The following is a 24,113-nucleotide window of genomic DNA, read 5'->3' on the forward strand; positions in this document are numbered from 1 at the left end:
CAGCTCTGTATTTCAGGACACTTGAGGATCCCTGCCAGACTTCCTTGTACGTGCGTATGTCCTGAGGTGAAGCTAATCAGTCCCTCAGAGCAAGAGGACAGTTGAAACAGCTTTTTCCAGTAAGTGTCACTTGTATTCAGTACATCTTCTGTAGCACAATTAACAGCAATTGGCAAATGAACAGAAAAGTACTGATACTCAAAGCCAAAAAAACCCTATCCCAACTCTGCACAGATTGCAGCGTATCTGTTTAGTCCCTTCTCTTATCCACTCTCAGTGGACAGCTGTCAGCTTTAGTTAAGTCTGATTTAATTTAAAGCATATCACACTGATTACAGGACAGCATATAATGGGAAGAAGCAAGTTTTGCTGGGGAGGCCACTATTCATAGAATCATAAATTGGTTTGGGTTGGAAGGGACCTCAAAGATCATCTCGTTCTAAGCCCCCTGCCATGGACAGCGACACCTTCCACTGGTCCAGGCTTTTCAAAGCCCCATCCAGCCTGGCTTAGAACACTTCCAGGGATGAGGCATCCACAGCTTCTGTGGGAAACCTGTTCCAGTTCCTCACCACCCTCAGTAAAGAATTTCCCCTTAATAATCCCAAGGACCTCTCTCCTCTGAGATCCGAGCCATAAGGGACGCCTTGCCAGGATGCTCCTCCTCGATAGGAACCAGGCAGGTGGTGGGGGCACACGTGAGGCCCCGCGTCGTCCCTCCGCTACTCCGGCCCGGAACGGCAACGATCGAACCCCGCCGCCGCACAGGGCCACAGCCTCGCTCGGCCGGCCACCTGCGCGAGACGCGGGCAGGTACAAAGCGCTCCGAACTCTGCTCGGCCGCCACGAAGCCTCTCCCGGTGACGAGCAGTCCTGTGAGTGTCCCGAGACGGGAGAGGGGCGCGAGGAACCCCCACTACGCTCCCGATCCCTCGCAGCACCTCGCCAGCTCTCTTTTCTCAGGGCGGACCACAATTCCCAGAACGCCGCACGCGTGGTGACGCCAGACGGCGGCGGGACTCGGCCAATGGGCGGGCGCGCAGGCGCCGGGCGGGGCGGAGCGGCCGGTGGTAGCGGCGGAGCGGCGGCGGGAAGGGCGGGCTCGGGGCTTCACAGCAGCGGCGGGGACGATGCCGGTCCATTCCCGGGAGAAGAAGGAGAATAATCACGATGAGATGGAGGTGGACTACGGAGAGAACGAGGGCAGCAGCTCGGAGGAGGAGGAGACCGAGAGCTCGTCCGTCTCCGAGGAGGGGGACAGCTCAGGTACCACGGCCACCCGCAGGCAGCGCCGCTGAGAGGGCGCCGCGGCGGCTCCCTCAGCGCCCGGTGCTGCCCCGGGGCACACCGGTTCCGCCCCGGTTCTGGTGGCTGTCGGTGTCACCCCCCTTCCCCTCCCCCCCGTGACCCCGCCCCGCCCCAGCCTCTGCTTCGGCTCAGCGGCTCCTCTTCGGGCCGCCGGCCGGGACGCAGGAACGGGGCGGGGCGCATGGGCAGGGAGCCCCGCTGAGCCCCGAGCCGCCGGCTCCGCAGCAGGCTGGCACTGGCCATGGCGGACTGGGCCGCGGTGCTCCGCTCCGTGGAAGAGCTGTGGGTTGTGCCCTGCTGGGCTTGAGTGCGTCCTCGCAGAGGGACTCCTTGCTGAGGTCTCCACTTAAAGGCGTGTGCATACATGAACAAGTGTGTACGTACATATAAGTACGTATTTCCATGCAAGTTCATGAATTTCAATTAGGTGTTTTGAGACCTGTCTTTGAGGGGATATTGGAAGCCCTGTCAATACCACTGGCCTCTTTTGCCGATCACTTCAGGCTCTGCTCAGCTGAAGGTTCCTTCCTTTTTCCGTAGCTTTCCTCTGGACTGTAGATTTTAAATTACATTAGTAGCTGAAATCTATCTTTAAAAGGATTCCTTTTACTATGCTCAATTTACACTGTGTTGTAAAGAAGGTTATTATCTGTTCAAGCTTTCCTTGCAATTACTATTTTCTGTCTTTGATCGTAAAACATATTTCCAGTGGAAGTTTGTGGTGCCTTATTTGACTAGTGATGAGATGCAAGCCGGTGGTTGGAAAGGAAGGTGGACAGGGTTAGTGAAGTGAGAAAAGTCCTGATATGGATGCGGACCAGGGCCAGTCCTAGTCCTGACATGTGGTTCTGGCAGCGTAGTGATTTTGTGCTGAGGCCCCTATATCACCAAATTAAAACCATAGAATATGCTGAGTTGGAAGGGACCCAGAAGGATCATTGAGACAAACTCCTGACTCTGCACAGGACACCCCAAGAATCACACCATGTGCCTGAGAATCTTGTCCAAATGCTTGTTGAACTCTGTCAGGCTTGGTGCTGTGACCACTTCCCAGAGGAGCCTGTTCCAGTGCCCAACAACCCTCTGGATGAAGAACCTTTTCCTAATATGCAACCTGAACCTCCCCTGACACAATTACAGATCCAGTACTGGGGAAGGCTGATCAGTTTTTCTTTATCCCCATTCTCTCAAAGTGATTCTGTTGGAAAACAGGGCCAGAAAGATGTGCTCAAATGGTCTTGGCTCGTTTTGGTGAAACCTAAACTAGGTAGCATCTGTGTGTGCTGGTGGTTATGCTGGAAAAAAGGTGAACTTGAGTGAGGCTACCAGGGCAAGCAGCTGGAGGTAATCATGTTGGAAAAGCATACCTGATTTGGATATATCCTTGGATATATGCTTGTTTGCATAGCAACTTGCACTATTCCTTTGAGATGTGACTTATGAAAGCATGCTTCAATTCTTCTATTGTCAGAATTGTATGGGACCTGAAAAAGGAGTACTGTATTTTGGATAAGAAATTAATGGAGATAGCTTTTCAAGAAGTTCTGGTACATGAAGTTACACCTTTCAGGGGAAAACAGAGAGAGAAAAAAGGAGGAATATACAACCTTAACGGGTGGTAGGTGGGTGAGACACAGAGTTGCAAACGTCTCTTTGATGAGGTTCAGGAGCAGCACTGCAACAAAATCCACTACTTTCTTGCCTGATCTTAGCCTTCCAGTTTGTATTGTAGCTAGATACCACGTGGGAATGCCCTTTCTTAATTTCTTATTCTAGCCAGTATTTATGTCTGAGGAAATGTAATTTTCTGTATGAGGAAGTGAGTTTGGTATAACATATGTAAACTTAACTTTTTCTCTCCCAACTCTCTGGCTCTAGTGAAGAGAGAATTGTCTCTGTTAGTTCCAGCCTTGAAGTTTGCTCTTTTTCAAAATTTGTCTTGTTTCCTGTTTGTAGTTCTGTTATTTGCTATTTTCAAAGAAAACTTTCAAGTTTACTTGACATCTTGACACTTTGGCTGATTTTTATTGAAGGCAAATATTTATATGGTTTTGTCCTTATCTTGGTTTCATCTGGGATTAGGAAGGAGTGTGTTTTAAGTGAAGGTAGTCTGTGCGTGTTTCTTCAAAACAATACAAGAAGCTCTCCAGATAATTTCTATTGCATTCCATGGAGAAATGCTTTTAAGGGAGCACTTAAAATGTGATGATTACAGAAAATTACATGCTTGTCTCAGTGTATTGACCAATATGAACATACTCCTTGGAAGCATGTTGTTCCTACAGACTTAAAATGATTAGCACCTCAAGAAATAAGTCATAACTGAAATTAGTAAAGATTTTTTTTGGTTAAATTTGTCCTTTGCTTAACTTGCATTCAGCATTCTGTTTTTGTTTTTTTTTTCTCCAGTAGATGCCTGAGAATACAAAAGGTGCAGTTAGAGGAAGCATGACTCGTCCTTGAGAGCTGGCATTCTATCTATCCTGTTCATTTTGATCTTATGTATTTAGTACAGGTGTTTTATTGACTGGGGTATAGAATAGTTTGTTAGAGATGAATTAAAAAAGCCACAAGTTATGCTTACCATCCCAGGGGAGAATTTGGCCATTTTTGGAAGCAGTTTATACAGGCCACAGCTTATTAAAAAAAGCTATTTTAGGTGCTGTCACATTTCAACTGCTGTGTGGATTTTTTTATCTTTAAACCAGGTTGCCCTAATTACTGTGTTGGACTGCTTGAGTATAGTAGGAAAAAACAACTGTGATTTTGAAAGTGTTTAAAAGTAGCCTAAATACTTTCTGCAGTATGAAACTTTGTGGTAAATCTGAAGTTTTGAGACAGGATGGGCCTATCAGCAAGTGTTTTAATATGAAATGAGCAATCTTCCACCTCCTGTCATTTAAATTTTCAACTGGAAAGCCATGAGATTTGATCTTAAAACATTTTACCTTTTCAGCAATGCATACGTATTACATAGTCTGTATGTTGTTTAAGGTCGTGATGAAGAAATTCCATAAGTGGGGAATTAAAGATGTTTCAGGACTCTGAAAATCTTCATCATTTTATGAATCTTATTGGAGGAAGAATAAAGATGAAACAATTGAAGAGCAACTTGGCATGTGAATTGACATTCAGTATGAATGACAGCTAGAATGTAGACTGCAACACAGAAAATCAAAGACTTTTGAGGGTATTTGTAGCTGAGAGGAGATTGGAGAGAGCTATGTGTTATTTCTTTATCTGCAGGAAAATCATCTATGCCCTCAGACGCCAATGAATAGCAATTTCCTTGCAACACAAGTTGCAAGTTAAAATGTAAGATGCAGTCCCCTTCTGCTCCAGCAGTGGGAGTGCCCTGATCCTCAGCCAGGGTTACAGTTGTAGCTTTCTTTGCTTTGTACTCCCTAAACATACACAAACAATAAAATAAATCCACGTTAATTTAAGAAAAGCTTATCAATGAACTCCTTACTAAAACATACTTAGAATCAAAAGCATAGCAGAACACATCTGAAACATGTTTGAGAATTAAGGGGGAAAACTGTAGGTATCCCAGTGCTTGCTCCTGTTTGGTTTTACAGGGAGGTACCTTCAAATTTTAAAGAAGCTTTAGTTTTGTAGCACAGAAATGCTTTAGACAACTGAGTAATATGATTGCCACATTCCTAAATCTGGCCAAATTATAAGTTGCTAAATCGATTTTGGCTTGGTTATTGTGTTAAGCAGTCAAATAAAACTTTGTTCTTTCATATGGTTTTCAGCCTTGTTTTGGGATTATGGTTCTGCCTGACTTTTGAGAACAATATTTTAATATAAATAATATCTCTTAACAGCCTGATATGCTCTTCCCCCACCCTCCCCATTCAATGTATTTTTTTAAAGTTCTGTCTTTAAATTTTCTTGCTCTGCTTTCAAATACTCCAGGTTATATTGTGTTTTAAAACTTTGTACACTGTCTTTTTTGATTGTACTAACAGTAGTATGACAGACTGCACTGGGTCTTTAATTTGGACTCATAGATGCCATTGTAATACTGACTAATCTTGCTGTGCTGGCTGCTGGTTTTCATATCCAGGCAGAGAAGGTTAGTGTCGTTTTTAGTCTTAAAAGCTTGTGATGATTTCAGGAAGAAGTTAAGTGCAGAGAGCTTCAAATATTGAGAGGCCTGAGTTGACAATCTGATTTAATCAGATCCTTCCAAGTAGCTAGTGGCCCTGAAGCTACTCCTTTCACCTCATGAGTTTTACAAATTGCCATATTGTTTTGCAAAACAATAAGAATGGAGACTTGCACACTGCATTCTGTAGTTGGTGTAGGAGACAGCATAAAACAGTTAAACATGTTTGTTGGAAAAATGTGAGTGAGGAGGAAGCAAAAAGCTCAGAGTTGTTTATAGCCTAAAAGAGTGATTCCTGCTCAGTTTAGAATCCTACTTTGCCTTTCTGTCAGGAGGTAGGGTTTTTCTTGTCAGAGTAACTGCTCCTTAGGACAGTGCTTTCTCTCGAGCATCTGGCCTGTTTCCACCAGTTCAGTCACAGTTCTGAGTGCATGGCCATTCCTTCTGCATGCCTTCTACTGGTTGATAATGGGTCAGTTGTAGTGTAACTGTAGAGAGCTAATTCCTGCAGATACTGCTGTTATAAAGCAGTTTCACGTATCTGACTTTTGAATATGGCTTAACAAAGTCTCTTTTTTCTCTTCTTCTGGGAGTCAAGAATTTTTTATCACAGTTTCTCAGTTTTCTTGTCTAAGAAAGGCCAGTGGAGGTAACAACTGATGCTTAGTAACATCAGATGTTTCAATGGCAGTGTCAAAAGTTTTGGCAAAAATGTGTGTATTTTTGTTGCTTTATCTTCCCTAGGTAAATTAAGAAAAAAATTTAGGAATATAAATTAAAATCTGTGAGAAGAGTTTAATGTTAACTACTCTTGCTGCATAGAAGCATAGAAAGTTAAGTATCTGCAATGTGTAGACTTTTCAGGTTAAGAAATGTTTCATTAGAGTAATTTCAAATGGTCATTAAAATGAACAGCAGATATTTTTACATTAATATTTCAACTTCAAAGAACTTTTCCAACTGGACAGGATGAAACCTGTTTCAAAATTATGTGTTGCTTTTTCTTTAAAGAATATTAATAAAACAAATCTTGAATTTTATATGACAAATGTAACACTGAACCGTGCTTGCATTCCAGGGATTGCTTTTGTTTGTACTAACCCAGGATACACTTGAATTTTCAGTGGTGGCTGATAACAGCTCACACTTAACAGTGTCTTTCATCTGGTGTGATATGCATTGTTTAGTTTTTCTGTTTCATGCATTCTTATGTATTCTTTGTATTATCAGGCATGAAATACACCTCTCGAGGTCTTACAGTGCTGTTGTTTCCTGTTTTGAGGAAGAAAAATTGCTGTTTATGGGGTTTATTCTAGAATTATATCGAGGTTTCTAACTTTGTAGCTTATGTGCCAAGTGGTTTCTCATATTCTGCTTTGTGAGAATAATAATAATATGAGAGAAACTGCTCATGGCTATAATTCAGGTTTCTTTCACATTCACTAGAAACAAAATATCCAGTTTATTTGGTTATATATTACATTGTTAAAAGTTTTTTTTTTTAAATTCTTAGAAATGGATGATGAGGACTGTGAAAGAAGAAGAATGGAATGTTTAGATGAAATGTCCAATCTTGAAAAGCAGTTTACAGACCTTAAAGATCAGTAAGTATTTTAATGTTTCAAGTGCCTCATTTGAGGATCCATTCCATGAAAATATCGTGCAGCTGGTGTTTCTTGTCTTTCGTATATGTGGATGCTACTTTTGGAGAAGAGTAGGAACTGGGAATTCTGAAATTACTTGCAGGCAGAATACTTCTATATATTCACGTATTTTTTGTTTGGCTGTAAGGATGGTTTTGAAATGTTGTTCCTGTGAAGGGCTAGTCTGGGTCTATTGCATCAAACTCACTAGTAGAACCAAGGAATTGTGATTTTAGGGAAATTTGAGATTTTGTTTAATTACTTATTCATTCAATATCATTCTCATACTTTGATATATGTGGGACAGACCTAAGTGCATTGTCTTTGCTAAGTAAGAAATTAGGTTTGGTTTTTTTTCAGCAGTAGTTTTTATAGTTGGTACTAATGAAAGTTTCTTGTGATTGCTGCAAACCAGATACCACTACTAGATAAAATGATAATACTGTTATCTCAGTCTGTAGTTTGCCATAATACCTGCATAAGTAGCTAGTAAAGACCTACTTAAAAGAAGAGTTATTCAAAAGTGATTGTCATTTGTATTACAGCCTATCGTTTGTGTCATAGAATCATTAAGGTTGGAAAAGACCTCTAAAATCATGAAGTCCAATCAGTTACCTAACAGTACCAGGTCCATTACTAAACCATGTCTCTAAGCACCACATCTATGCATATTTTTGAATACTTTTAGGGACAGTGATTCCACCATTTTCCTGGGCAGCCTGTTTCAATGCTTGAACACCCGTTCTGTGAAGAATTTTTTTCTAATATCTAATCTAAGCCTCCCCTGGTGCAACTTGAGGCTATTTCCTCTAGTCCTGCCTCTTGTTACCAGGTAGAACAGGCTGACCTCCACCTCGCTACAAACTTCTTTCAGGTAGTTGTAGGGAGCAGTAAGATCCCCCTTGAGTCTCCTTTTCCCCAGGCTAAACAACTCCAGCTCCCTCAGGTGCTGCTCACAGGACTTGTGCTGTAGACCCATCACCAGCTTCGTTGTCCTTCTTTGGACAAGCTCCAGCAATGTATGTGAAGTTAAATTTGTTTTCATGCATGCACAGACAAGGTTTAAATTGGTGGCAATTTGGTAACTGTTAAGTGAAATTTTGAGAAGACCTGGTCTGTGCTTGGGCATATGCTTTAATTGAAAACTTAGTCAGTTGTTATTATGGTTCAGATGCGTATTTATATTGTGAGATACTTCTTTCTGCTACAAAATGGAGACATATAACTTGCTTTGCATAACAGGACACTATGAGGTCTGGAAATAGTAGGGTCTGGAAAGAATTGCCCAACAAGAAATTCCTTGCCGTAGTGTCTAGAAAGGACTGTTTGTCCTGCTGTTCTTTGGGCTGAGCATGGGAAAACCTGGGAAATGCAGCCAGCTGATGAGTACTGAAGCCAGTTGGCACTGATTGGTTTGGCATTTGGAAAACTGTCAGCTTTTGAGTTCAGCCCTACTCTTCCATCTGTTTGACAGCTTGGATGACTGACAACAATTTGTGGAAACAGATCTTTAAGGAGTGAATATGAAAGAGGGTGGTCTTGAGAGGAAGGAAGCAAGTATTTTTTGGGGCTTAGGGCTTACGAATGGTATTTGAGAAGTGGTAAGGCTGTGGTATATGGAGGAAGGCGTTGTGTAGACACATTGGTTAGTTGAGAGAGAAGTATTTGTGTGGGCTGGAAGAACAGTTGGTGGAAATACTGGAAACAGAGCATTAGAATGGTGGAAGAAGGATTATAGGGAGAAGCAGCTGTGAGTAGGGAGGTGATGATGTTTGGGAAGTAGAAAAAGATGCATAAACAATGGGATTTTTGTCGCACCTAACAGCGGAGATGATGTAATGATTGGGTCTGCCTCCTTATCCATTTCAGGGAGACTGAATTTGGATGTTGTAAGTAGCATTTACAGTGGTTTGGTAGCATTTATTCACTTTAGACAAATCATTGTTTGAAAGTACTGGATAAATAGTTGTAATCCGTCAGCTGCTGCATGGTACCAAGTGCTGACAGCACCCAGTCCATAGCTGCTTGCTCCTATGTAGCTGGTACTTAGTGCTATGTAATCAAACTTTAGTGACTGACCCAGTCATGTGCACTGTGCACCCAGGCTTATGTTCGAGCTAAATAATTCTGCTGCAGGTCTGTGTTAACCACCATGTGCACAGCATGCTCATCAAGGGTTAAGCCCAGCAAACTGGGTTTGATCAGCTGCAGGCTATGTCAGTTGACTGCAGGACAGATTGTGCATATCATACCCTTAACTTCTTGCAGGTAAGAGGGAGGGCAGTGATCACTGATGACAACTCTATAGTGCAAATGTGTGTACCTAACCTAGCTAAAGTCAAAGTAAGAGGATGAGCAAGGTGGTGGCAAGATGAACAGGCAGTTATTTCTCAAGGGGGTCTTGATGTGTCAGTATACATGAACTTTATTTTGTCTAATTAATTACTTAACCTGTGCACTTTAAATAAGTAAAAAGCAGCATCCTTGTCCTGAGGATGTCTGTTTATGTCTGTGTAAACAGATAACATCTGATGTGTTCGTAACACAGAGTTTGTACATGTTTGCTTTAATTTTACACCTTTTGATTGTGGGGTGCAAGGTGAAAAATGAGAACAGGAAAAGTTAGTTATATTGATGATTCTAACATGGAACACTATCAGTTACAAGTAAGCAGACCTTTATTGAGATTGAAATGTTTGTAATTGATATTACATCAAATTCTTCAAAGTGCAAGCAGATTTCTTCATTGTCTGCCAGCAAATATCAGCTTTTATGGAATGACTGAATTTCAGGTAAAATAAAAATATTTTAATTACACTTCCTTTTGGCAGGAATGTAATATGTGAGTTAGAAATTATCTCATGATATTTATAATCGTATGCAACAGGTAGATTTTCACAGGAGATGAAATGAGAGTCGCTTCATTAAGCGCCTGCATCTCTTTTTCCTTGGTTTATGGTAGCAGGGGAGCAGATACGTGAACAGAAACATGAATGATTGTTTCCATCCACAAACTGTCTTTCTCTCTCATGACATAACCCAATTTGTTCTTATGTACTGTAGTACTTTTTTGTGTCCTCTTCCATGTTGATTTATGTCATATTATTAACAGATGTACAATTTTTTTTTCCTCTTCCTTAGAGATGGAGATATGTTTAATTTTATCCTGACTTTCTGCACTTCTGATTGTTTGCATTTGCTTTTCAGAAAGGCTTAATAGACATGAATAATGTTGTTGTTCAAAAAAAAAAAGATGTATTGCAAAATTTAAATGCTAGCAAATCTTCATTTTATTTCAGTGTTCCATAGCATTAATAAAGGGATGACAAATAGTTATTTTAAAAATATTTATTCTAACTTCTGTTCTATTTTAAATAAAATCCTAATAATTCCTATTATTTTAAGACTTTACAAAGAAAGATTAAGCCAAGTGGATGCAAAGCTACAAGAGGTCATAGCTGGAAAAGCACCTGAATATTTAGAACCATTGGCAGCTTTACAAGAAAATATGCAAATCCGAACCAAGGTGGCAGGTAGGCATGCAAAATGAGTATTGCTGTTCCAAAGTATAAACTTGCTATGCGTTTTAAGGTCAATCTTCTCTTTTCTTCAGAATTGTTGAAGGAGTGTGTTTTAAAGTTAGAAATTCTGTAGCATAATTTTAAGTAGGTGGTTTTTAAGTCAAAATGAATATGTTGCTTACCTCCGTGCATACGTTGCCTGATAACATCACGCTAAAAGTAGATTTTTTTTTATCTTTCATTTAATAGCTGCCTGTCTTTGTGCAGTAAGCACAAAATTACTGAGTAAAAGCTAATGATTTTTTAGCCAGAAGGTTTGGGATCAGGTCTACACAATGGTCACTGTTGAAGAGACATGTTGGTGCTATCTCATGACATGCTTACTATCTAATATGATCACATTTTTTCCTGATCTTCTAGTCTGTGTCTCTTCTACTCCTCTGCTTCTATCCTTCTGTTCTGTCTAGGGAAAGAGGAAAAACCTCTTGTCCTTGGCGCTTTTCTCTAAGCTCAATTTTAATTATTAAAATTAATGTTTAGACGGGCTTTTGTGCTCAGAAGAAGGCGGCAAGAATATTTGTCTTGTATACAACCATATAACCATATGGAATGGTAATATAGGAAGACAAAGTTCTGCAATTCCCTACTTTGTTACTTCCCTAAATTTGTTTCATGTTACAGCTTGACTCCTTTAGGAGGATTCAGCTAAGGGTTACCTAACATAGGCTGTCAGGGAGCCAAAAGACAGACACCTGTGATCTCTGTAGCCAGAGAAGCCATACAAGTGTCTTTTCTAAAAAATTTAGCAGAAATGTGGTGCAGGCTAACTGAAAAATGACAAACCAACTTATACTTTCTATAATACTAGTGCTTTTTCAGTACTACTCGTACGTCTTCATTGGTACTTCTGACTTTGAGAATTTGAAATCTTTTGATCTACTGCATTTCTTTCCCTCCAGGTCTTCTCTGGAATGCTTTTTCCCAGCTGCTGACCCAGCATTTCTGGGTTTTAAGTTCTTAGCCCAAATTTACATGATTAGTCCTAAGTAGCCCACTTGGGCTTTGCAGAAGGATCTCAGTTGAACTTGCAAAAAGGTTTGATATAAAAGCAACCTTAATCCAGGCTTTTGATTTTAAGTTTTAAATGTGACTGTCCATCAGTGCTTTCATGTAGGTGGGTATGGGATATGCAGCATATTACACGTTCTCCTGATTGGTCTTCAGCAGCATTGAAGAGCCATGTTTCAATGTAAAAAAAGCCCAGCTTCAAGTTTTCTTGAAGTTGTGACTAGAAAACAGGAGGTTATTTCCCTTTCATCCCCAACTGAATAAACTTGATAAAATTATTCCAGAGAAGGCAAGAGCTTGCAGAACTGGCTTATTTGCTTTTACTGTTTGAGAGCCTTGACAGAAGTTGGTAATAGCAGGACTTGAGTTCCAGCAGGTAACCCATAGGGACCTACTGTTACCTGAGAGAGTGGAGGAAGTGGTGAAAAAAAACCCCAAACTAAACTATATTTAGCTAAACCTTGGATATAATTACATCTGTGGTAGAAAAGAAACTTCCGTTCCTCAGCTTTCTAAGGCACTATTCAAACAAAATGTGGATCTTGGCTATTATAGCAAGTCAGAAAAACAACTGTTTCTTCTAGAACTGTTCATACCTATATTGTTAAATTTCAGGCAAGTAAACAGTGACCCAAATATGCCAGTCAGCCCTAAATACTAAAAAAATAAAAGAAACATAACAGCAATGTAAGAAAATAACATTTTGAATTCTAGAATAGCTTCACTGTGGAAAGATGATTGACGTAATACTTTGTGGTTTGTTTTTCAGAGGAAGTGCTGGTAGTAATACTGTTCCTCTAGTACTGTGTTCATTTATAGTCAGTTGAATTATAAGGGAAGTTGATTTTGAAAGTTCTTCAGTTGCAAGACACCACTACTGTGTGTGCAAACTTAACTCCTCATGTTTCTAATCTGAAGTAATTTAAATATTTTGTGTTGAATGAATTGAATATATTAAATGAAGTTTTATCTATGCTTGCTGGGTATTACATTTCAGATACGTTTCAGATTTTTTTCAGCTGTTTAGTGGACACATTTTCAGAAATGTCTAAGAATGCTCCTAATACTTAGAATCAGTATCCTTTGTATCACAAGGTGATTATTTTTAAGAATGGATCAGTCTTGTTAATTAATTTAATTTATTAAGGTCATGTATTATAAAGTAAGTATTATTCCAAATACTAATTTTTAAAATCCTTTTCTTTCAATCAGTTTTCTAGCTATTTTAAAACCCCAAAACCTTATTTTAAACTCTAGTTAGAAAATAGAAGAGGCAATTTAGTACTTAAATTTGGAAACTGATGATATTCAGGATAGCTGGATCAGAAATATGAAATAGACATATTTTCTAAAGTTAGTATGACTACTGGTGTACTTTTTGACTGACGGGAGAAGGAGTTAAAATATCATTTAGTTTTGCTCAGATCTTCAGAATTAAGGATTTACTTGTTCTTATTTTTATTCTTTAAAGCAGCCAGCCACTCTAAGTGCCTAATGTAATATATCTGTATTTTCCACTATGTGCATGTGTTGGGACTTGCAGGCAGTCTTAAAATAGAATTCTGAAGTTGGATATTTGCTAAAGAAAGTAATATTGCTGTAATTTGTCTGATTACAGGTATCTATAGAGAGCTTTGTCTGGAATCTGTGAAGAATAAATACGAATGTGAAATTCAAGCCTCTCGACAACACTGTGAGGTTGTGCCAGATGTTTCACATTGATAGCTAATCTCATCTAACTTTACTGTCTGTCATGCTTTTCAGGTTCAGTGCATGTTTTTATTATTTTAGTTATTTGCTATTTGAGTGCAATTGCCATGTAACATTTAAGCCCATGGAAGAGTTTATTCAAAGCATCTGAAAATTAGAATCATAGAATATGTTGAGTTAGAGGGGACCCATCAAGATCATCTACTCCTGGCCCTGTGCTGGACATGCAAGAATCAAACCATGTGTCTAAAAGTGTTGTCCAAACACTTCTTGAACTCAGACAAGCTGGGACCACTTTTCTGGGGAGCCTGTTCTAGTGCTCAGGTGCCCTCTGGGTGAAGAACCTTTTCCTGATATCCAACTTAAACCTCCCCTGACTCAGCTTCATGCCTTTTGCTCAAATCCTGTCCCTGATCATGAGAGTAAAGAGATTGGTAACTGCCCTTCTGCTTCCCCTTGTGAGGATATTGGAGACCAAAATGAGGTCTCCCCTCAGTCTCCTCCTCTCCAGGCTGAACAGACCGAGTGACCTCAGCCAGTCCTCATACAGCTTCCTCTCCAGAGCCTTCACCATCCTTGTGACCCTCCTCTGGTCACTCTCTAGTAGCTTAATATCTGTCCTATATTGTGGCACCCAAAGCTTCACACAGGACTCAAGGTGAGGCTGCCCCAGTGCAGAGCAGAGTGGGACAATCCCCTCCCTTGCCCGGCTGGTGATGCTGTGCCTGATGCCCCCCAGGACACGCTTGGCCCTCCTGGCTGCCAGGGCACTGCTGACTCATGTTCAGCTTGCCATCGACCAGGACCCCCAGGTCCATTTCCATGGCACTGCTCTCCAGCATCTCATTCCCCATTCTGTCTGTACATCTAAGATTACCCTGTTTCAGATGCAGGATCCAGCAGTTGTCCTTTTTGAACTTCATTTTTGGCAATTGCCCAGCCTTCTGATTTGTCAAAATCTCTCTGCAGGGCCTCTCTGCCTTTGAGGGAGTTGACAGTTCCTCCCAATTTAGTGTTGTTGGCAAGCTTGCTTAGTCCCCTTTGAGTCCCGTGTCTGAGTCGTTAATGAAGATGTTGGAGAGATTTTTATTAGTTTGGCTTTGCATATATATATACAGCTAAGTCTTCTTATTTTTCATTATCAAATTCTTATTAATAGATTCCCACATGATTTTTTACCTTTGTTTTAAAAAGATTACCAAGAAAGTAAATAAATACTTGACATAATTTTAGCAAGAAACACCTTACATTTTAATAACAAAACCAAAGAAGTCTTTTTGAGATGCATTAGACAGCTAGTGATAGAGTTGTCATTTCAAAAGCAGTTACAATAAAAATAATATTCCTCTCCTTGAACATAAATATTCCTGTTCACATATCTAAATGCTGGATACTGTAGTACAAACACTCAAGTACATGTATGTCCAATGCTGTACATAGCTGCTTAGATCCTGAGTTTTTCATCATAGTACTCCTCAGCCCCCTTACAGTTGCTTAAAGGTGTTTTCTTCTGAGTGGTTCACCATATTCCTGAATTCCTGGTTCCTACTATACCAATAAAGCAAGAATATGCATGTGTACTTCTGAAAAGCTTTCCATTTTCTTGATGCCTTGGGAAAGAATTAGGTATTATGAAGGATGACTCATTATTGGCTGTCTTTGTTCCTGTGGATACTCCTGAGGCTTGACAGAACCCTGTAAGACTTGCAGGGTCTCTTATCCATGATTGAATGATTTGCTTTGGCTATGTATTATTCCTCTTTAAGGTGGTCTTTGTCCCTTGTTTTGCTGTTACGTGAAACATTCGGAATTCAGATATTCACCATCCAATAAAAGGCTCTTGGGGGAAAAAGCTCTATTAAGTCAGAAATGCTGCTTGTAGAATCACTGTTGCACTGGAGTATAACCATTCAGCAAGAATGCCTCTGATGCCTGTAACAGCTTTTCACACCTTATTGGTTACCAGCTACCTGAAGCAGAACACGTCTAAACACAAATGCTATTTAATTTTAAAATGGAATTTTAAAATGATCTCAGAAGAGATAACACTCATTTGGCACTTCAGATATACATAAAGAGGCATCTGCCTTTTAAATTCACCTGGGAAATGTTTTTTATAATGAGGGGTTGAAAAATATGTGAAAGGAGGTTTTTAGAATTTGCATATTTTATAACTTGAAGAGAATGGTAAGCACGACAGACATTTGGTGGAATAGGATTCTTTGTCCATTCCTCAGCTGATTTGCTTCATTCCAGAAAACTAGCTTGAACACTGGTAAAAGTAAGTTTCTGTTACTGTGCTCTGCTGTGGGCAAGAGCAGTTGAGGTGCAGACATCGGCTCATTTGGCTGTAGGGAACTGCAGCTTCTGACAGAGACACAGTAGCAGATATCTGGATGCAGTGGCTTGAGCTGCTTATGCTGTTTTTTCAGTAAGTCCAAGCTCTCTGTTTTCCAGAGTTGTTGAAGACATTGCTCACTGAAAGTGAATGTTAAAATCTAACAATTGGCTGTATTTTCTACTCATATATTTGGAAATGTGCAAGCTTATGAAAGAGCAGTAAAGGTATTTCCTTGAGGCTTGAAACTCAGCTTAATTCCAAGTTACTCTTTTAGAGAATTCAGTGGGTTTTGATGCTGCCTTTAAAAGAGTAACTGTTCTGTATAGATACTGTGTAATTTAGTATAGGAGGTAGCTTTATAAAAAGCTTTCCATGAAAACATTAGCTTTTGTAATTTGTAATGGAAGGTGGCATAGATGTCACTACTTTACAGTTACCCGTTGTGAATAAATCTTTTCTATCCAGAAGAAAAATACTGTGTTTGTGTCAAAATGCAAACAGTTTTTCTGGAGAGCTAGCTGCATGCTCTTAATTATTCTTGGTACCAATAGCTGATAAATATGTAATTATATTTTCTCTTGTGCTAAGCGAGTGTGCTGTCTTTAAGGAGCCAGGATCTCATGCTAAGGAAGTGGATACGGGGAGATGTGATGCTTGGTGGCTTCTGGAAAATCTATTCTTATGTTTCTTCCACTGATTCCTTAAATTGTCAATATTTAGATTATTGAACTTAGTAATGTAAAGATCTGCAATCTTGCTTTTTTAGAGTGAGAAGCTTCTCTTGTATGATACTGTGCAAAGTGAACTGGAAGAGAAGATTAGAAGACTTGAAGAAGACAGACATAGCATTGACATTACCTCAGGTGGATGGAAATTCAGTTTGTTTTTTTTAAATTTGTTTGCTTTTAATCTTCCGCTGGCTACTAATTAGTTGACTGTACACATAGTATGTCTGGTGAATTTTAGGTGATCTGTTAGAATGCTATTCAGCTGTAGACTTCAGGCAGAGGGTTGAATTTAAACTTAAATCAAACTTTGCTTTAATAATTGTCAGCATCCCTTGTGTATTTTGAGAGTATTAATCTATGCCTACATAATCATGTAACACCTTTATTCTGTTCAGAAGCAGCATCTCACCAGAATATGTTATTTTTCATTTTTGGACAATGTTTTCTGCTATAAAAAGAGCTAAACATGTAAATGTTTCTGATTCATAGCATGTTCTTATTATATCTTTTCAGAATTATGGAATGATGAGCTCCAGTCCAGGAAGAAAAGGAAGGATCCATTTAGCCCAGATAAGAAGAAACCTGTTGTTGTATCAGATATCCTTTTACTGAAATCATTGTTCTCTCTAGTAGTGTTTGCAGTTTTCTAGCTAATTTTATTACATGTGTGATTAATATCAAGTTGAAGTGATAATGAATTATCAAAACTGATTTTTGCATGGCAGATATTATTCTAATTCAGACTAGAGAAACCATGTTGGCACATCCCATTATGAAAATTGAAATTAAGATTCTCTTACCTAGCTACTAGTTTTATGTAGAAAATGTTTCTAAAAGTTGATTTTTCTGACTCTTAAAGAAAAATAGAGTTACAAGACAAAAGCAGAATTAAGTTAGGCCGCTTGAGCTTCGCCAACTGACCATATAAATAGCACTGGATTCTGTGAATTATGAACTACCTTGCTATTTTGGAGTATATTCCAAACCAAAAATACTAATATAGTGTTAAGTATAAAATCTCAGCAATTTCACGCAGTTTATAAAGCTGAAAATCCTTTCAGTCGTGAAGTAAGTGAATTTGTTCTCTTTGATTGTCGTTTAGAAATAGTTATGAACTTGTCAGATCTGTGTAAAGAAAATACCTAGACATTTTACATGTCTTTTGATTTGTAATTTTTTGCTATTTAGAGAAAAATAGATTTGAAAGAGGTTTAAGATTTTTAAAATTTCAAATGGAATTTTAAGTTTAGGCTTGGTGTCCATTTTAGGAGATTTTTTTTTTTAAACATCCGTAGCACCTTTTTCTAAACTTGTTCAGAGATGAAATGGGGAGAAACAAAGTAAAAAGTAAAGACTGTTGTAATGGAATAGCTGTACTATATGGAATTTTGATTTGAAGTTCATGTATTGTTCTAATACACATTTTTTACTTTGCAGTTGATAGTTTAAGGAAGGGGGCTTTGCCTTTCTACTTCCTGTGTTTTGGATATTTGATATTCAGATATGTGGTGCTGACCATACTTTTTTCTCTAAGATATATGATGCAGGGTACTGTAAAAATAATTATTTCATTTAAGCTGATACTAGTGTAGGTGCTGTTTTGCAGTGGTATGTTGAAATTGCAATGAATTTTAATTGTGATTTGAATTATTGTGAATAGAATAATTTTTGAACTGTTAGGAATGGAATGATTATATCTCAGTTCATCTTATCCCTTTGTTGAACTCCTGTAGTCTGAATATCTACATGCTATTATTACCTCTTTTAATGATTCTTAGAGTGCATTTCTAGGTTGCATAATTCAAAGATGGATGTGTTTGCACTGAGCTTTTACTTCATGTGGGTACTCTTTGTGTGAAAGACAGGCAGAAGAGAGCTATTAATATCTTTCTACAGTTAGAATATTTTTATTATTTCTGTTTAAAAGAGTTTTCCCTAACATTTCCACGCCCGTATATAGTTTATATGTTACAAGACCTTGATATACTTGAAGACTGGACAACAATAAGGAAGGTAAGATGAAAGGATGAATGCCAATGACTGTGGATTTAGTTGGGTTCATATCTAGTCCTTTTGTTACTTAAAAATATGTAATTGGATTTCTTACATGATCAAAATACTAAGTAGATTTTTATTTCTTCAGTAGTCAGTTAGTCTTTTCAGTTTAATCTGTGTTATTGCTGCTACTTCTGCTTCTACCTAAATCATACAGAGGAATCCATTAAAGGTGTGCAAGAGGGTATCTCTAAAAAGGGGAGTCCATAATTTTCCATGAAAAAGCGAGCCTAAAGCCTGTGTTAAGTGGATCTGCTTTCTCATAGTCTAGCCTAATTGGATAGAAACTGTTATAGGATAGTCTGGTAGGATTTTGCTTTATATGAAAATTCTAAAAAATGTATCTCATATGGCATGTTTTCATATAGTAAGTTTTTTATTTTAAGAAGATTTCTGTCCTTGGACCTCTTCTTATGTATTTTTACATAAAATGGGAAGCTGTGTTTTTCTCAGATTGTAATAGAATAATGGTTTATAGGAAAAGAAATTTGTTTGATCAGTTGATATATTTGAAAAAATACATCCTTCTTTTAATTGCGTAATGCCTTTTTTAGATCTTTGTAAGACTGTTGAAGGATCTTGCTGTAATGAAATGCTATCCTTGCCTGGCACCTGCAGTCAGAAAGCTTCCCCTAGTATCCTAGTGCATCCCAGCTTATGGAATAGCAAACCACTTAGGTGAATTCAAAAAATTGGTGGGGAATTGGCTCTGAGTCAGTTTCTATCCTGTTTTTTACCTTGTACCTATTTCCTAAACAAGAAGTAAAATGTGACCTTTGCTTGAGAACTTCTCTGACTTTTCTCTTTCTGTTGCTTCAGAGGAACAGACATAAAATATCTTTCGCTTGAGTTCTTTTCCGTAGTTTTACAGAGTTTTAAACAAGAGCAACATACCCAGGACCTACTAGGGATTTTGCCTTTTTTGGAAATAATTTTAAAAAACCCCAAAAAGCAAACAAAGAAGTGAACCCCCAAAAACTCCTGAGTGCTTTTTTTTTTTTTTCAAGTCTATGTGTGATCTGGAGTTTGCATGAAGTAAGTTGTGAGCTTATAACATATAAATTAAAAGACTAGATTGTTCATGCAGCATTTTGTTTTTCAGAATGAGTTAATGTAATTTTGTGTTTTCTTGACAGAATTACGTAAGAGCAATTTTGAGGATTTAATTTAGAAAAACTTCAGAGTTACTTGAAATCAAAACTTATTAAAGAAGGTGATTTTTTTCACCCTCAAAATTCTTTTTTGTTTAGCTACCGAGTCACCATTGAACACATTTTTATTTTAGAATTCTCATTGTGTTTTTTGCATGTAAATGCAAGTGTATACTTGCATATAAGAGTAAATACCACTGCACGTTACTTCACAACTAAAGCTGGCAGTTAAGAAAAAATGACTATGCTTGCTGACTAGCTTTAATTTTCTTTTGTGTTCCAAGGCAATGGCTACGCTGGGGCCACACAGGGTAAAGCCAGAACGTAAGTAAATATAGTCTGGTTTCATAAGACAGAACTTGCCATGTGGAATGATGTGAACTGCATCCAGGCAGATTGCATTTATTATAGTACTGGTATAGTGATGGAGGATGAGGTGAAGTAGCTGGAAGATGTGGCTGTTGTCTTTCCCCTCTCTCAGGTGCTGATACCTGTAACTTGATTGCTGTTGTTTCTGTTGACACAAATTCTAGAAATTTAGCATCAAAAACTCAGGCTTCCAACAGTGGTTTACAGCAATTCCTATGAGCAAACTGTGCCAGTGTTTGCACAAGGTTAAGCAGAAAACTGAGAGCATCTGGACCTTAGAGGTGCATTTCAAAAGATGCTCACATTGACTTCAAGCTACAACCCTGAAAAAGCAGAGCTATGGGAAAGGAGGGGTATTCATATTTGGCACTGAAGTGAGAAGCATGTTGGTGCTAAGTAAAATCACATATTTGGAGGTGAGTAAGGAGGAAAAGGGACAGTAGGCAAGTAGGTGATAGTTTCTATTTGAAAATTAAAATATAACTTTTAATTATCTGGCTGGAAATAAAAAGGTATATTGCTTCCAGTTTCCATGCAATTATTAAGAGGCGAACTGTTGGAAAAAATGTGTATTCTGTGTAAATAACGTGATGAAAGTGTATTTAACCACCTAACTGATTTCTGTGAAGTCAATATTAAATCACTTTTATGACTTAATTTAGCACCTGTCAAATTAGAAAAGCATCTACATAGTGCTAGATCTGAAGAAGGAAGACTCTATTATGACGGCGAGTGGTATGGACGAGGGCAGACGATATGCATTGATAAGAAAGATGAATGTCCTACAAGGTAAAGATTATTTAGTTTATGCAGCTCTGTACATTTATGTTAAGCAATAACTTGGATGATGGCATTGAAGAGTAAGGCCTATGTGGAAATACTGCCACCTCAGTAACATTTACTAGTTCACCTTAATTATGGGAATTCATACTTAATTATGGAAAAACACTTTATACTGTTTAAGATAAGCGTTGTTTTCTGTTGATTAGTGGTCTGAAAGAAAAGAATTGGACCTTTTTAATGGTATTTCTTTCTCTTAAGAAAGGTTCTACCTGGGAACAGTCTAAATATTAGAGTGCAAATTCAGTTGAACGTTTAAATGTATTTTTCTATATGGATAATATTTGTAAATTCTAAGAGTCTGAGTGTATTTAAAATTAAATGTGTATCTTACCTTTTACTGAATGGGGCAAATAAGTCTAAGCCCAGTGTTGATTAAATAGGCATGTGTACTCAGGAAACTTCACTTTAATTTCATATATCAGTAGTTTACTGTAGAACTGGCTGTTTCTCTTTTTCTTTGTGTGTTGTGAAGAGGAACAAATTTTGGTGATTTTGGTATTTGTTCAGGGCTGAAAAAGGAAGGTACTTCAGTAAACTATAGATTGTGTCTGAAATTAAAAAAACTTGGAATTAATTTAGCAGAACATAGCAGTTATACTGGGCCAAGTAAAGATCTTAGTATCTAGTGTCTGACAAAAGCCAAAAGCTGATGCTTAACAGGGCAAGCGTGCAGTGGAGCTTTCCTGGGCTTTCAAGATTCCAGCAACTTCTAAGACTAGAGGGAATTGTCATGCTCAGTAAGCAATAGATCTTTATTCTATGAACTGTTTTAATCTTTGGTTTTGTCCTTTCTGTTTTCCCCATCAATCTACTTTAAATGATATTTTTTCTGTGGGGTGTGGGGAGGGGGTTTTGTTCACTGTTTGTGTTAAAGGTTACCACAAGAAGCATAAAAACAGGGCTCATTTAATAGTGAATTGGTAAATCAGTTTTCAATTTATTTCTTATGGACTTGGTATAATGAGTAAGAGTTGAAGACATTTTGTGCTTTAAATTGTGGCTTCAGGTTGTTCAACTGTTTTTCAAGTACTTCATATTTGATGTAATTTCAAGGCTCTTCTTGTTTTTTTACTATGGGTGATTTATTGTTGTGTTTTCTCTATGTGACTGTTGTTCTTTTAAACAATTAAAATATTTGTACATGTTAGGGTTCTCTTGTAAGAGAATAAAATAGATGGCTGAAACATTAGCTACCTTCACTGAAGACATTTGCAGTTGCCAAGGGATTCTGTTAAAACTATCCTTAGAGTGAAGCCAGTATCTTTGGGGCCTAGCATTTAGAACTAATGTATATTTTCATTTACTGTGTGGAAATACAGCTGCAGTTTTGAGGTTATTTTTAGCTTATAAGCTTTCTAAATTCTTCTTGTTTTTTTCCCCTGACCCTTCTTCCCTCATTTTCTGTAGTGCCATAATTACAACAATTAACCATGATGAAGTTTGGTTTAAAAGACCGGATGGAAGCAAGTCTAAGCTGTATATTTCTCAGCTACAGAAAGGAAAATATTCAATAAAGCATAACCACAACTGACCATTGTTCACCGGATATGAAACAAGTGGTATTGCCATGCGTGATGTGCCATGGGGTGAAAATTGTATTTAATAGTGTTTTGTATTCCTTATATATATACAGCAGTATCTAATGTGTATCGGTCGTGCTGTATGTAAACTTCCTATGGACGGCCTTCAGAAACCTGAGGAGAGTAAATCCTGTTAACAGACATTTTGCCTCTAAATTGGGTCCAGTGCCTAAGATATGAAGTATGCTCTTCAAGTATAATGCTTCAAAACTTACCATATTTGTAAAATGAAAAAAAAAAAAAATTCTTCTTTTTCCATTGCTGACCAGTTGGTGTGAAAAAAATGATAACCATAATTACCAGCAACTCACTTTATTTTCAGTGACTGTGTCATGCTTCTCTTGTGGATGTAAATTTAGCCTGCTCAGCTGTTGCTTTTGAATAGATTGTAACATGCATAAGCATTCTTTTATCCAAAGTGTACTGATTTATTAAAATTATTGTCCTCAACAGCTCTGCTAATACTGACTGTGTTTTATTTTGTAAGGTTTAATGTATTGCTTGTAATGAGACAAAGCCAATATTTTGAACTATATTTTTTGAAGAGCACTCTTCTAGTGTAGGACCCTATTCTATAGCAGACAAATCATTGGTGATGTTTTTTCTTGATTGCCAGCAAAATTTATGCATAAGGTAGACAGTGTTGCTCCAACCTGTGTTACATGTAGCCCTCAAAGAACGACTGCGGGGATGGTTACATAAATGCTGTTGCATGGCCTGCATGTTTGGTCCACAGTTGTATGAAATATGATGAATTTTTGTTAGAAAAGGAAAATATTTCCCCAGAAATCATATATCTGGGAGAATTTACACTGAGTTTTTCACCAAACATTATTTTCAAAATTTCTGTACCCCATTTCATCTTATTGTACACCGGAAGTATTTCATGCAGCTTAGGAAGCTGAATGTCTTTTAAAGTCTTGCTCTTTTAGCCACAGAGGAAAGTCCTAAATCCTTGATGTTACTGTGATGTGCTTCAAGCATCTAGAATGGTAGATGGGATTGTTGAAGAATTGTTAACGCATTGGTTACGTGCACTTTAATCTCCACTTTTGGTGATTGTTCTTGGAGGAAAAAAAAGCATCCATTTGCTTTAAATGATCACAGCAAATAAATACGTTTATTGTAACATATAAATTAATCGTCTCTTCTAGTGCAGGGTGGTAAGTACTTTCCAAATGCCAAATCAGTTTCTGCTGAGTGATGCTTTTCTACAATTGTATGACATTATAAATCAAATGTACATAAAGTATCGATTGACATGTTGGCTTTTAACAATATGAACTGTATGTATACAGTTGTTTGATAAACATTTTGTAATTAAATATTTGCATTTTTTTAACTTAGTGTATAAATAAATGATCTGTGGTAGTGAACATCTTTTATGTTGTTTCGCTTTTTGATTTTCTAGTCTTGTTGGAATTGTTGATCTACCAAATGGCACAGGGAAATATTTTTAAATAATCAGAAGGCCTAAAGCTTTTTAAAAACTTTGGACTTCACTTTTTTCTTTTGATTTTTGAGAGTTTGTTTGTATAGATTCTGTTTGTTTTTACAAACTTTTACAAAGTACTTTATGGAAGCTTTATTCTGTTACATTTATAAATCGAACATAAGCACTGTTAAGAATTTCATATCCGTTGACATGCTTGAAATCATTTGTATTTAGGCCATACTGG

The 24,113-nt window shown here is 38.0% G+C and overlaps 1 protein-coding gene across 1 annotated transcript; it reads left to right on the top strand.

Moving 5' to 3' along the window:
• Nucleotides 1–1,120: 1,120 nt before the first annotated feature.
• BRMS1L (BRMS1 like transcriptional repressor) lies at nt 1,121–23,777 on the top strand. The gene is made up of 10 exons (XM_082282964.1): nt 1,121–1,266; nt 6,939–7,029; nt 10,474–10,601; nt 13,276–13,355; nt 16,475–16,571; nt 16,950–17,033; nt 18,385–18,449; nt 19,927–19,966; nt 20,674–20,800; nt 22,262–23,777. Exons 1-10 carry the CDS (start codon nt 1,131–1,133, stop codon nt 22,383–22,385), a joined length of 972 nt encoding a protein of 323 aa, XP_082139090.1. The 5' UTR covers nt 1,121–1,130; the 3' UTR covers nt 22,386–23,777.
• Nucleotides 23,778–24,113: the final 336 nt, after the last annotated feature.

This window comes from Coloeus monedula (genome assembly GCF_965178545.1).
Source record: "Coloeus monedula genome assembly, chromosome: 6".
Lineage (NCBI taxonomy): Eukaryota > Metazoa > Chordata > Aves > Passeriformes > Corvidae > Coloeus > Coloeus monedula.

What these genes read in the sequence shown, in the direction of transcription:
- BRMS1L (XM_082282964.1), top strand. Translation starts at nt 1,131, where the DNA reads ATGCCGGTCCATTCCCGGGAGAAGAAGGAGAATAATCACGATGAGATG. An exon ending in CCTCTCGACAACACTGTGAG is followed by an intron (nt 13,356 to 16,474) that starts GTTGTGCCAGAT and finishes TTGCTTTTTTAG; the next exon opens with AGTGAGAAGCTTCTCTTGTA. An exon ending in TAGCATTGACATTACCTCAG is followed by an intron (nt 16,572 to 16,949) that starts GTGGATGGAAAT and finishes ATATCTTTTCAG; the next exon opens with AATTATGGAATGATGAGCTC.